At 31.4% G+C, this 13,079-nt stretch overlaps 1 protein-coding gene across 4 annotated transcripts; it reads right to left on the bottom strand.

Moving 5' to 3' along the window:
• Positions 1–640: 640 nt before the first annotated feature.
• On the bottom strand, positions 641–6,193 carry LOC100249134 (putative pentatricopeptide repeat-containing protein At3g25970). 4 transcript variants are annotated; one of them, XM_059736295.1, is made up of 7 exons: positions 3,826–6,193; positions 2,348–2,471; positions 1,654–1,815; positions 1,460–1,557; positions 1,108–1,183; positions 962–1,025; positions 641–865 (listed from the first exon to the last, which is right to left on the bottom strand). In XM_059736295.1, the coding sequence occupies exon 1, from the start codon at positions 5,992–5,994 to the stop codon at positions 3,898–3,900; it is 2,097 nt and encodes a 698-aa protein (XP_059592278.1). In that variant the 5' UTR covers positions 5,995–6,193; the 3' UTR covers positions 641–865; positions 962–1,025; positions 1,108–1,183; positions 1,460–1,557; positions 1,654–1,815; positions 2,348–2,471; positions 3,826–3,897. The 4 variants fall into 4 exon arrangements, with proteins under 4 accessions (XP_059592278.1, XP_010648776.1, XP_010648777.1 ...); XM_010650474.3 differs by having other exon boundaries at positions 962–1,013; positions 1,654–2,471; XM_010650475.3 differs by having other exon boundaries at positions 962–995; positions 1,654–2,471.
• Positions 6,194–13,079: the final 6,886 nt, after the last annotated feature.

Below are 13,079 nucleotides of genomic sequence, written 5' to 3'. Positions count from 1 at the left end.
ATCAATACACATTTTTTTACTAGGAGCCAAACAAAATGCATATTAATATATAAAAATTATTGGACTTGAGATAATTTTTATTAGTAATTTTGATAAAATTCAACTATGGATATTTATGTGAAAACTGATGTCATAAACACATGAACTCTGTTTAGAAAATGTTTTTTAAAACTATTTTATGATATTTTATGGAACAAAAGTTTATTTAAGAAATAAAAAATGTGATGTTTTATTTTTAATCATTTTTCATATTTGTATAAATTCTTTTGTAAAACAACCTTAAAAAATAAGTTAAAAACAACCAAAAGATATTCTTTAAAAACATAATATTTTCTATTGTTAAGAACAAAAATTTGATTTCCTTGTTTTTGGTTACCAAATATATTTTCATTTCTTTTTTTGAAAAACAAAAAAACTATTTTAAAAAATGGTTAGCAAACAGGGCCATGGCTTTCATTTCTACCCTACATTGGGCAAATGTTGCAGCAGTCTATGAACTCTTGCCACTATAAGTTGTTTCATAATAATTTTCTACACGTTGAAATTCTAAAATTTTTAAATTAAAAAATTTCTATTACAAAACATAAAGTTTGGTTCACAAAGTTCTAAAATTTGTAAATTCAAATATTAAAATTCTAAATTTCTAGAATTTCTATATAGCTGCAAATCATTAACTTGGCGTCTAATTCATTACAAAGCATAGAGTTTGGTTTACATGGAATCTTTAGGCCTCATGGCATTAACTTGTATTCAGCAATGCATGGAATCTGAAGTTCAAAATGCCCAAAATATATCAGCTGCTTCCTGAGAAATATCGCCTTTTTCTCGTCTAAGGTTCACAGTCATTCTCTCGGCCAATCTTTGCCTGCAGATGATTTTCATCATTATTTCAGCAATATATTGGTGCTTTTCTCTAAAAGCACAAGCACAATTTTCTAATGGAGATTTTATTTTGACTCACCAGCCATATAGGGGACTCTGGAATGAAGAGAGACCTACAAGCTGTACTATACCTGGAATAGCTCCTGACAGTGTATCAGATAGAAGGTTGTTCTGTAAAAACTACCTCTAGATCACATTAATACAGAGCAAGTGAAAAGAACTTACCTATTACCACCAATATATGCCAATTGAAATGAGCTCCAATGAAATACATTAGTGTTGAACCAATAGTTAGCATGAACTGCAGAATCCGAAATACCAATTGTTAGCAAATCACCCAGAAGATGAATGATGGTTCAAAACTTAAGATGGTTTGTACTACAACAATTTTTGTAAAAAGAAAAAATAAAAACACTACTATTTTGGGATGCCAAGGAAGCTAACAAAAAAGCCACAAAAGAAACTGGCTCAGTTCAATCAAAGGTACAGCTAATTCTTTTTTCTGTAACATCAGGACTCAGGACTCACTCCCATTCTTAAATTCCAACATTCCAATCGTCCCTAATTATATACTCACCACAAGTTGAGGCCATTGACAAAGAAATAGTTGCAGTTAAAGCTATAATCAGTTGCGTCGACGATTTTAAGATTGAATGCAAGCACACAAGAAAGAACCTGGGAAAACAAATAAATTGGTAAAAGCCCTGAAGAGAAGCAGAGTGATGGAGAGTAACTGCAACCAACAATCTGGATTATGAGTTAGGGACTCACTTTTGCAACTTCAACAGCTTTCCCTTGCAGCAAAGCTAAAACAGAAGGGGCCAGATCAGGTACTGAAGTACAAATATCTGTATCCTTATATACCAGTACAGATAGCACAGACACTGCTCCACTTTTTATGTAAGGAGATGAACCAGAAAGGTAGCTCATTATCTGAACATTATGCCACAATTAGCCATTAAAAGGAAGCAGCAGCCACTCATTGCGACCATTGATATAAAGAGGTCAAAATAGTTAATTAATAGTCATAATTACCAAAACTATCTCAAACTCATTAAAAAATCAGTAGATAGATATTGATTTCAAGTATTGCATTATAGGATTTATAGAAGCAAGGAACAAGAGTGGAGTTCGCCAATATATCCAACAAAGTTTGCTTGTAAGGATTTTTTTTCCCATTTCACTCCCGTGATAGTTTTTTTCCTCATAATAGTAAGCTTGTCAACCAAGAAGGGTTCCAAAGGGATGTTTTTCTTAAGTGAAAGAGTTCAATTAATTATGTTCAACTTTATTAATATTATTTTCCTCCAACAAATGGTGCTTCACCATCAAAATAATTGATAATTGATTAATGAAAATTACAGTACAAAACAAGTAGAAGCAACAACATTACATAGAGCATGGGAAAGAAAACCACATAAGTCAATTATTCTCCAAAGTAGGATCTGTAAAGTACTTGCCATACTTATCAGCTTCTGATGGGATACTTCAGAACTGAGAGATGATGAGTTTCCCAAGATGGAGCTTATCACAAGGAGTATATCATAAGCTATCTTCTCACTTCTTCCTTTGACTGCAAGTTACAAACCCTATTGCAACAAAAAAAACCCTAAACTTATCATTTAAGCAGCAATGTGTATATGTCATTGTGCAGTGAAACTATCATAATAAATATCAGAAAAGCATACAATTACCAAACAGGCTTAACATTTTTAAGGCGAGACAAATGTTTCTAACATGTACCAAAGGTTCATGGAGGAAAAGCTGGACTTCAATATAGGATACCTAATGATAATAAGAGTAACAACCAAGACCTAGCAGGAAGACAGCATCCCAAGAACTGAGGAGATAAAGGTGCCTATAATTCTGCAGTATCGATGCTCTCCTTTTAGCAAGGAAATCTGCTCCATTAGCAGCCAAGTGAAGTCAATAGAAACAACAGGTCTCAACAGCAGAAGAACCAAGAATATCACACAAAATTTAAATGTCATAAAGATACTTGAGAACTTCTCTTAACCTACTAATAGCAATGGATTGATAAGCTTTAATTTCAAGCTGTTATGCTGTTCGAGTCCTGTGTTTAGGAAAAATTGTCACTGAGGTGCCTCTATTTATATTTTTCACCTGCTTTGCATCTGTGTTTGTGTCTATGCTAATATGTAGAAACTTGTTTATTCAATAGAACTAGACTTAATTTACAAAACAAATACAACATCCCTATAATTAAACCTGTTTTTGATTCACATACAAAGCTGTAACCTTTAGTTTTGGAAGCTCCCAATTACTTTTGTTGCATGAATAAATAAAACCACAAAAATGAAATAAGAACAGGTGAATTAAAAAATAAATCATCAAAGATTTTATAGATGTTATTTACACTGTAAGATACACATTTTTCAAAGGATAAACCAATATCAGTGAAATGCTAATGTCTACCTGATCTATCATTTGCCATAACATGCTCCCCTTTTTTTTTATGGGAATGTTGAGATTGAACGATCAGGTTTACTTCTAATCATTCTGGCCTCTAAACTATCTGATCTCAGCGTTTATGGGAATGCTTCAGAATCTCCTATTTGGTGCTACCCACCATGAGTTCTTGCTTCAACTACATCCTGCCATGCCATGATATGGAATTTTTCCACCCATGAGTGAAATTTTATAACACATCTTTAACTATATGATGCTAACATCCATCTTTTCAGCATGCCAAAATGCAAGACAACATCCACTATTCAATAGTTGAACACATAGGTCTTATATTTCCTTACAATTCTATATGCAAAACAACTAGTTATGCATGATAACTTGACTCCTCATATTTCTATCAGGTAGAATAAATAAACATTGACTGCAATCTCCTCAACTTGGAAAACAATTTGGAACTTTTGGTATTAAAACACAAAATACTTTCTTCAAAAAGATTATATGAACACAACTTACATCCATTACTAAGCACCATCCAATGATAGGACCAAGGGTAATCATCACTCTTTTCAATCACCATATCCATCATCAAAAATCATGCAAAAAAACCTCTGAATTAGCAACATAATCCAACCTCCTGATTTCCTCCATTAATTCTCCTAATCTCAGGTATATCTCTTCACAATTAGGGTGGGATCGATCCTCAGCATTGAAGGAACGCACCTCATTTTTAACCTCTATCCAACTCCAGCCAGGAACCTTTTTTACCCCTCTCTCCTTCATCAACCTCTTTATGCTAGCCTTTTCGTTCCACCTCCTGAGATGCCCAAACATGCTGGAGAGTAGAACATAAGTGCAATGCTCTTCAGGCTCTAGTTCTAATAGATGGCTTGCCACCTGACTCGCCAATTCTATGTCACCACAAGTCCTACATGCACCAAGTAGTGTTTTCCACACCATTGCATCTGGCTCAAATGGCATTGCCTCAATTAATGCTTTTGCCTCATCTAGACGCCCAGCCCGCCCAAGCAGATCAATCATACAAGCATAATGCTCCATCCGAGGTGGAATCCCATAGTCAGATTCCATAGATTTTAGGAAAGACCAACCCTCTTCTACCAATCCAATGTGGCTGCATGCAGTTAGAACTGCAACAAAAGTTATATGATCCAGCTTCACTCTTCTATCTTTCATTAAGAAGAAGAGATCAAGTGCAATTTTGCCTCGCCCGTGTTGCGCATAACCAAATATGAGTGAGTTCCATGCGATTGAGCTATCTTTTGGTGTTGCATCAAATGATTTTCTAGCATCTTCAATGACACCACACTTCGAATACATAAATATCAATGAACTGGCAACGAATCCATTTGGCTCGAAGCCTGATTTAAGTACTAGGACATGAACTTGTTGACCCAACTGGAGAGTTGCTAAATCCGAGCAAGACCTAAGGACAGCAGAAAAGGCATAGTGATCGATCACTACGTACTGAGATCGCATATTCTCAAAGAACTTCAATGCATCTTCACTTAACCCACTTTGTGAGAATCCTGTCAAAATGGAATTCCAAGAGACATGGTCCTTGTTTTCCAAGGATTCAAATATATTTAATGCTTCATCCATGGATTTGCTATGTGATTTGAGATACATGGCAATCAATGAATTAGAGATCGGTACCAAAAATTCCAATCCCCTTTTGATTACCAATCCATGTAAGGACTTTCCTTGGCCTTGATGTGAACCTTCAAAAGCAGCACTTATGACACTAGTGTATGTATAGATGTCTGGTTCAAACCCAAGCACTTGCATTTCAAGGAAGAGCTGAAATGCCTCCTCTTCCTGATTATTTACTAGGTAAGCAGCCAGCATAGAATTCCATGTCACTAGATCTCGTGTCTCAATAGCACCATCAAACACTCTTTCAGCATCTTCAATGGACCCACACTCTGAGTACGCTGTGATTATGGCATTGCACACAGTAGTATCAGATGCCAACCCATGCTTCACAATTTTAGCATGAACCTGCGTTGTCAATTTGTGCAAATCTGGGTCATCAAGCAATGTCAAAAGTGGAGCAAATGTCCCATCGTCAATCTCCACACCCTCCAGCTCCATACAATCCAATAGCCAAAATGCAGTCCCCCGATCACCCACTTGAGCATACCCACTAATCAAAGCATTCCAGGTAACAGAATTACGAATATTTATAGACTTAAACACCTCAAATGCATCCTCAACTCTCTCACATTTCGCATACATGTCTAAGAGTGCGCTACCTGCAAACACATTCCCCTCGTAACCCATCTTAACCATCATGGAATGCACTTGCTGCCCAACCTCAACATATCCAACACAAGCAACACCCTTAAGTATACTTCCAAAACTATACCCATCAACCGCAAACCCATATCTTTTCATGGATTTTAGAAACTCCAGTGCAGTCTCAAAGTTCCCCAAATTCACAAACCCTGCAATCATTGTATTCCAAGACACAGCATCCCGTTGCGACGTTTCACCGAACATCTTGCTAGCAATACGTATCTCTCCACATTTTGCGTATCCACTTATGATATTGTTGGCAGTGTATATGCTTGCAGTTGTTCCTGATTTGATCGCCAAACAATGGTTGACTGAAGCCCTGTATAAAGCGGTGAAAGAAGATTGACTGAGTGAGTGCAATGGCCTCATTCATGGGTGATTATTTTCTCAGTACAAATCTGGTAATATTTATTTTCTCAGGAAAAATTTTCAGGGAAAACAAAAGGACAATCTTTTTTATGCCAAAAGCTTCACTAGGACTAGGACAAATCTGCGTAAGAAAAGGCGAAACTGATCCTTGCGCCTACAACACCAACTTCTAATATTATAGCGTGTGGGGATTTTTGGCCAAATGCAATATCTTTTTAAAAATATGTTAAGTGTGTAAGACTTAATTTACCTTTTAAAAAATAATAATATAAATTATCATTCTCAAATCTTATGTGCAATAAATTATTTTTACAATAATAACTATTATATAAATATTTTCTAAAATAATTTAAAAATACTAAAGTTATGTTTAGTTCTTAGAAAATACTAAGAAAAGAAAACAAAATGTTAAAAAAAATTTATTTTCTTATGATTGTACTATAAAAATATGTCAAATGAAATCAAATATAATTAAAACTAATTAAAAACTTATATATTTTTAAATTATTTAATCTTTAAACCAATGAATTAAAATAAGTAAAATTAGTTTAAAGTAAAAAATAAAAATAATTTATTAACTTTTAATCTATTTTTTATTTTCCTTTACATTTTTTTATCTTTTGTATTTTTTTTTCTTTGCATTTTCCCTCATATTTTTTGGAAACTAAACATAGCTTAAAACTCCTAATTATGTTTGGTTTCCTTAGGGAAAGAAAAAAATTACTAAAAGGAAAATAATTTTCTTATATTTGATTTTATTATAAAAAATGGAAAAAAAAAGTCAAATAAAATTAAAATTATTAAGAAATTTATATTTTTTTTAATTATTCAATCTCTATATAAAAGAGTTAAATAAATGAAAAAAAAAAATGAAAATGCATATAAAAGTAATTTATTGAATTCAAATCAATTTTTTATTTTTCTTTTTCTTTTTTTCTATTTTTTCTCTTTATTTTCTTTCCATCACATTTTCCTTCAAACTTTTCAAGAACCAAACAATGATGGTGCACTAAAAAAAAAAATTCACAAGAAAAGAATTCATGACACATGTTTTTATAATAATACTCCTAACAATTTTTTATCTTGAAAAACTTTTTCCCAACCCTTTTCAAATACAAATTTGTTAAGATAAATTATATATCTTAAAATAATTTGAAATGATTCCTTGGAAAGTAATTTTTTTTTTAGAAATAATGAAATATTAAATAAGTTTGCTTGAAAAATAATTAAATTGACTACAAAATGTATTTAATAAATAAAATTTTGATTTGAAATAAAAATCTTTTTATTAAAAAACTATTATAATGAATACGAAGTAAAATAAAATATAAAAAACTTCTTTAAAAACAAAATTTTATGATAGAAAGGATTTAATATTAAATATGAAAGCTCTTATTTTAATTCATATTTCTTCCAACATAATAAAAAAAACATCTTAAACTCTTTAATGAAATCCAAATAATGAGTTTATAAATAAATAGAACAAGTATAAACATATGAAATTAAGATATAAAGCAATAAGATCACATGATCATATATAAAATATAAAGCAATGGAATTGAGGTGTGATGTTGGGATCAATACACCACACCCCTTGGCCTATGGTACCATAGGCAAACCTATATGCTTATACCAATATTATTTACTATGTGATAAAGGTTCACAAGATGTAAAAGAGAAATTTAAATATAAATTGGAATAAATGTTAACTCATGACATTATGTGAAAAAGATAAATAAAACTTTGAAATTTTAGCCATGTTTTGATGGGTTCAACATGATATTTAAGGGGGGGATTTCAACCCTACTTTTCATGCTCTCCACAACACATAATTTTCATACGTCATACATATGATGTCGTTTCTTCTCAATTTTAAGAATAAAAATTCTCCGGCATACTCGCATATACAAAGATTACTAAGTTTTTCATGTCATGACTCGGTGTGAAAAGAAGAGCGAATTTGCTCCAATAATTATTGTGTTTTGATTGATTATCAAAAGTAAGAACAAGAATGAAAAAAATTCATTCCCATGGAAACCAAAACCTACTCTAGGCAAATTTTAATTTCTCTTCTAAATATACATGATTGCACCTTGAACAAATTAGAAGGTTAACTACACCAAGTCCGTCTATCAATATATTAAACTTGGGACAAACTCAACTCGAGATCAGATTAGAAATTTTCAATTTATGTCAAGCCTATGATAACTTGAGAACCACCAATTTTAAAACAAAAACTTAGAATGGAATCTTTTAATAACTAAAATACTTATTTTAAAGTTATAAGATATAAAATATATTTTGAAATAAAAAAAATTAAAAGTTAAATATATTTTAAAGTTTTAAATATTTCGTTGGTTACTAATTTAACATAAAAGACAATCTTTAATTGAAGTTTTACCACTTTAAAATACTTTAATAATTAATTAAAATGATGAACTAATTATTAGTCTAATAAAATTTAAAAATGAAAAAAAAGTTTTGAGTTCTTTCCATATGATTTTATTTTCAGAAAATAATGAATAATATAAATAAAAATAATAAGTAAATAATAATGTGTGAGTTGAAGTTTCGACAAGTTGTTCACACCTTTAAATGGTGCTAATGTTAATATCTTCAGAATTATATGTATGTTTTTAACTCCAGTCTAAATCTAACTCATTCAAATCTTGTTCATAAAACCCAAGTCCTAGGACAAACATGAGTTTGAGGCGTTGAACCCGCCTAAGTGGCAACCCTATCCACATGGTATTTTGATTGACTCGACTTTCATTCTTATTTATGTGTAAAAACATCTTTATATTTAATACAATTTAGTTATTTTTTGTTTTTACCTAAATAATGACTTATCATATAAGCTGACGGTAAAAGATCAAAAGACTGACATCTAAGTATTATCCAATACCATAATATTGAAAATGCTTTAAGGAAAATTTTAGGATATTGATTCGATATCTATCGAGCTTGTAATCTAAACCACTAAGAGCGTATGATGAAAGTTATGTCATTAAATGAGGGTATAAACAAATAAGAGGAAAGTAAAAACAAATGAGATAATGAATAAATAATAAGATTAAAAATAATATCAAGGTAGAAAACAATAAAACTCAAATTAGATACAAAATAATGGATCCAAGTCTTATACATGACATGTTATAGTCGGTCTCACTTTTCAATAGGAATCGATTTAATAGCACAGCAGGGCCCTCCTTTGAGGGACACGAAAGATTTGCCAACGAGATCACTAGGAAGCACTCGCACCGTGCACTTTTTTTAAAGGAGATCGCTATGTTTTTCACTCATGAAGACGTCTTTGCTGGAAGTCTTACTAGAGGTAAGGCATTTAATTTTTACAACATTAATGCCTCTAGTTCCTAAGTCTTAAGATGAAGTAGAGATCAACACTAACTCCAGCTTAATGCTAATATTAGAATGCATTCAAAATCATCATCACTTTACCAAAGCTTTTTCATAATGCTCATATTGTAGTTTGCTAATTCAACCACACACACACAAGTAGAAACCAATAAAAAAAAAATTACTAATCAAAAGAAAATGAAAAGTTACAACGATGAGGGTTCTCCTTCTCCTCACAATTGCAGCTTCACACACTTTCATTTTCTTTCTAATGAAATCCTAAATCATAAGAGGGTTAAATACAATTGGGATAAACTCATCATACAATAAATAAATAAAAATTGACTTCAGTTTCACAATGAGACATGGTCAAGCATCCTTCATCACTTATTGGATTCTCATGATTATGACATATTTGTCGGCACATCTCCTAACTTTGAGTAATGTAGAAATTATAGATTTTGAGGAAGGTAATTGTACATCACTTATAAAGAAACAATGGTGGTGTTACCTCTCATGGTGAATATAAGATTGAACTTAGAAAAATGCAAGGATGTAGAATAAGCAAAGATTGAACTTAGAAAAATGCAAGGATGTAGAATAAGCAAGGAAGAAAATATCACCGAAATTAGGCGAAATATCGGTGTGTCGGTACCCACCGAGACAAATACCATGGATATATCGCCTGGTCAAAGCTTGTTCAAGACATGCGGTCAACGGTCAAAGCTTAAAATTAAGCCTTTCATTTCCTGCTGTTGGGGGGATTTGAACCCCAACAAAAGGTTTATAGTGAATTCCCAGTTCCACTAGGGCAATCATGGCCTTTGATAAATAATATGCACTAAGGAAATATATATCAAAACTTCTGATATAAATAAAATATTAAAAAAACACTTTAAATAACAAATTAATTATAACTATTTTATAATTAAATGAAAAATTTTCATTTAATTGATTAGTAAAAATATATCATAATTTTATTCATAGTGTTTTTAATATTATTAATATATTAAAAATTTATACATTTATCATCATTTGTTTTATAATATATCATAATTTTAATATTAAATAGATTTTAAAATTAAACATATTATAATCACAATATTATCATCAAATAATATTTTATATAATTCAATAATCAATATACACTTATGAAATTTATATTTTTTATTAACATGTACAATATTATATATATATCAATTTATTCGAAAAAAATAACTTTAAAATGTCTATTATGTTTTTAATTTCATTTCTAAAAGTTTTATTTTATATTTTTATAAGTTTTGATCAATTTTAGGTTTACGGATATTTTGTGTTAAAATATCCATCGAAATATATTATAATCAAATATTACAATATAATGATCAAATAATATTTAATATAATTTAATAATCAATATACACTTATCAAATTTATATTTTTTATTGACACGTACAATATTATATATATATATATATATATATATATATATATATATATATATATATATATACATTAATTTATTTAACAAAATAACTTTAAAATGTCTATTATACTTTAATTTCATTTCTAAAAGTTTTATTTTATATTTTTATAAGTTTTGGTCAATTTTAGGTCTACCGATATTTTATGTCAAAATATCCACCGATATATCCGTAAAATCGAAATACCGATATATCCGTAATTACCGATATTTTCATCATTGAGAATAAGATACAAAAAGAAGAAGACAATGATACAAAAAGTAGTTTGGGAGTTTCTATTTAAAGTGCTTTTCTCTTAAGATATTGTTGCGAGAATCACCTATTAAGTGTTTCTTCATGAGAGACTATGAATAATTTTTCAACTTCTTAAAAATGTTTTATAAATTTTATCAAATGATTGATCAATCTATTGAAGCATCAATGGGATAGAAACTAACATTTAAAAGATTCTTTTGTGTTTTAAAGATATGAAGAGTGCATTTGTTGGATGAGGACTAATTGGTTTAAATGTTGTTATTTTAAGGGTATCTTTGCTACAAAAGAATAAAAATGAGAATATAAGTGAATTACAATACTAAACCGAATGGAGAAGTTAAAACCTTGAAGTATTCAAATAAACATAGACTATTAAAAATGAATTTTGAATTTGTATTCATATCAAGGGTCTCATAACATAGCTAGACATAGATAAGCGGAAATAACAAAAAGAAATGAACAATTTTAAGGTGGTTCAATGATAAAAATGATCTTTATGTCTATAGAGCACACCAGGACTAAGAATATACTAATCAAATGATGATATAAGGGTAAAAATCTGAAGGGAATTAAGCAGAATTCCCAACCTGTGAGAAACAAAAAAATAGAGAAAACACATGCCAAAGAAAAAGAATTACACACACAAGACAGTATTTACGTGGTTCGGCAATTTGCCTACATCCACGGAGTTGCAGGGATATCACTATTATCAGGGAAAAATATAGAGTACAACTTGCGGCTACAATATTTTCTCTCTATATATAACACAGCAACCACACCACACTAAAAAACCCTAATTACAAAAGGTAGTTTCACAATGGGATAAACGGGCCTATCGGCCCAAGCCTTCGCTCCATGGACTAAGTCTTAGTAAATCTCCCATTAAAAAACCACGCAATATTATTTGGGTTGGGTCGTCAAACCGGATCAAACAAAACTAGGCTCCACAAAGCCCAACAAATCTCCCACTTGGAGACTAGTTCAATCACCAACATCAAACCACTATCCTCCAAGAAACAATCCCTCATCCCTACAACTCATCCTCTTGTCCTCAAGCTAAAAGACCAATTAAAGTTGCGCACAACTTCAACTTCTCAATAGTGACACCCTTAGTCAACATGTCTGCCAAGTTCTTAGATTCGCAAATCTTCTCAAGTATTACCAGTTTATCTTCAACAAGGTAACAGATAAAGTGGTATTTTGTTTGTATATGCTTTGACTTTGAATGAAAAGCCGAATTTTTGGCAAGAAAAATTACACTATGACTATCACTGTGTAGAATGCCTATCTCCTGCTTCTTACCCAATTCATCTAAGAAACTATGTAGCCAAATCATCTCCTTTCCAACTTTAGTTGCTGCAACATACTCAGCTTCTGTAGTAGACAAAGTAACAATCTTCTATAGATTTGAAGCCCATGATATAGCTGTACCACCTAGAGTAAAAACAAACTTAGTAGTACTCTTTCTACTATCAATATCACCAGCAAAATCAGTATCTACATAACCCTGCAGTTTCAAACTTGCACCTGTGAAGCAAAGACATGTATCTAATGAACCCTTCAGATATCTTAGAATCCACTTGACTGCCTCCCAATGCTGCTTTCCAGGCCTACTCATGAATCTACTCACAACTCCCACTGCATGTGCAATGTCTGGCCTTGTACACACCATAGCATACATCAAGCTGCCAATAGCTGAGGTATAGGGTACCTTGCTCATATGGTCCATTTCTTCTTCTGTCTTCGGTGACTGCTCTTTGCTTAGTTTGAAATGACTACCCAAGGGTGTGCTCACTGGTTTAGCTTCATTCATGTTGAACCTGCTGAAAACTTTCTTCACATACTCTGATTATGAAAGCTTCAATGTACCATTAGTCTTGTTTCTAATGATTCTCATACGAAGGATTTGCTTTGCAGCTCCAAAATCTTTCATTGCAAACTGTTTGGACAATTGCTTCTTCAGATTATTAATCTTCTCAATGCTAGACCCTGCAATAAGCATATCATCCA

Source organism: Vitis vinifera, chromosome 4 (assembly GCF_030704535.1).
Source record: "Vitis vinifera cultivar Pinot Noir 40024 chromosome 4, ASM3070453v1".
In the NCBI taxonomy this organism is placed as follows: domain Eukaryota; kingdom Viridiplantae; phylum Streptophyta; class Magnoliopsida; order Vitales; family Vitaceae; genus Vitis; species Vitis vinifera.
Note: the sequence above shows the minus strand (reverse complement) of the source record. Positions and strands in the feature narration are given on the sequence as shown.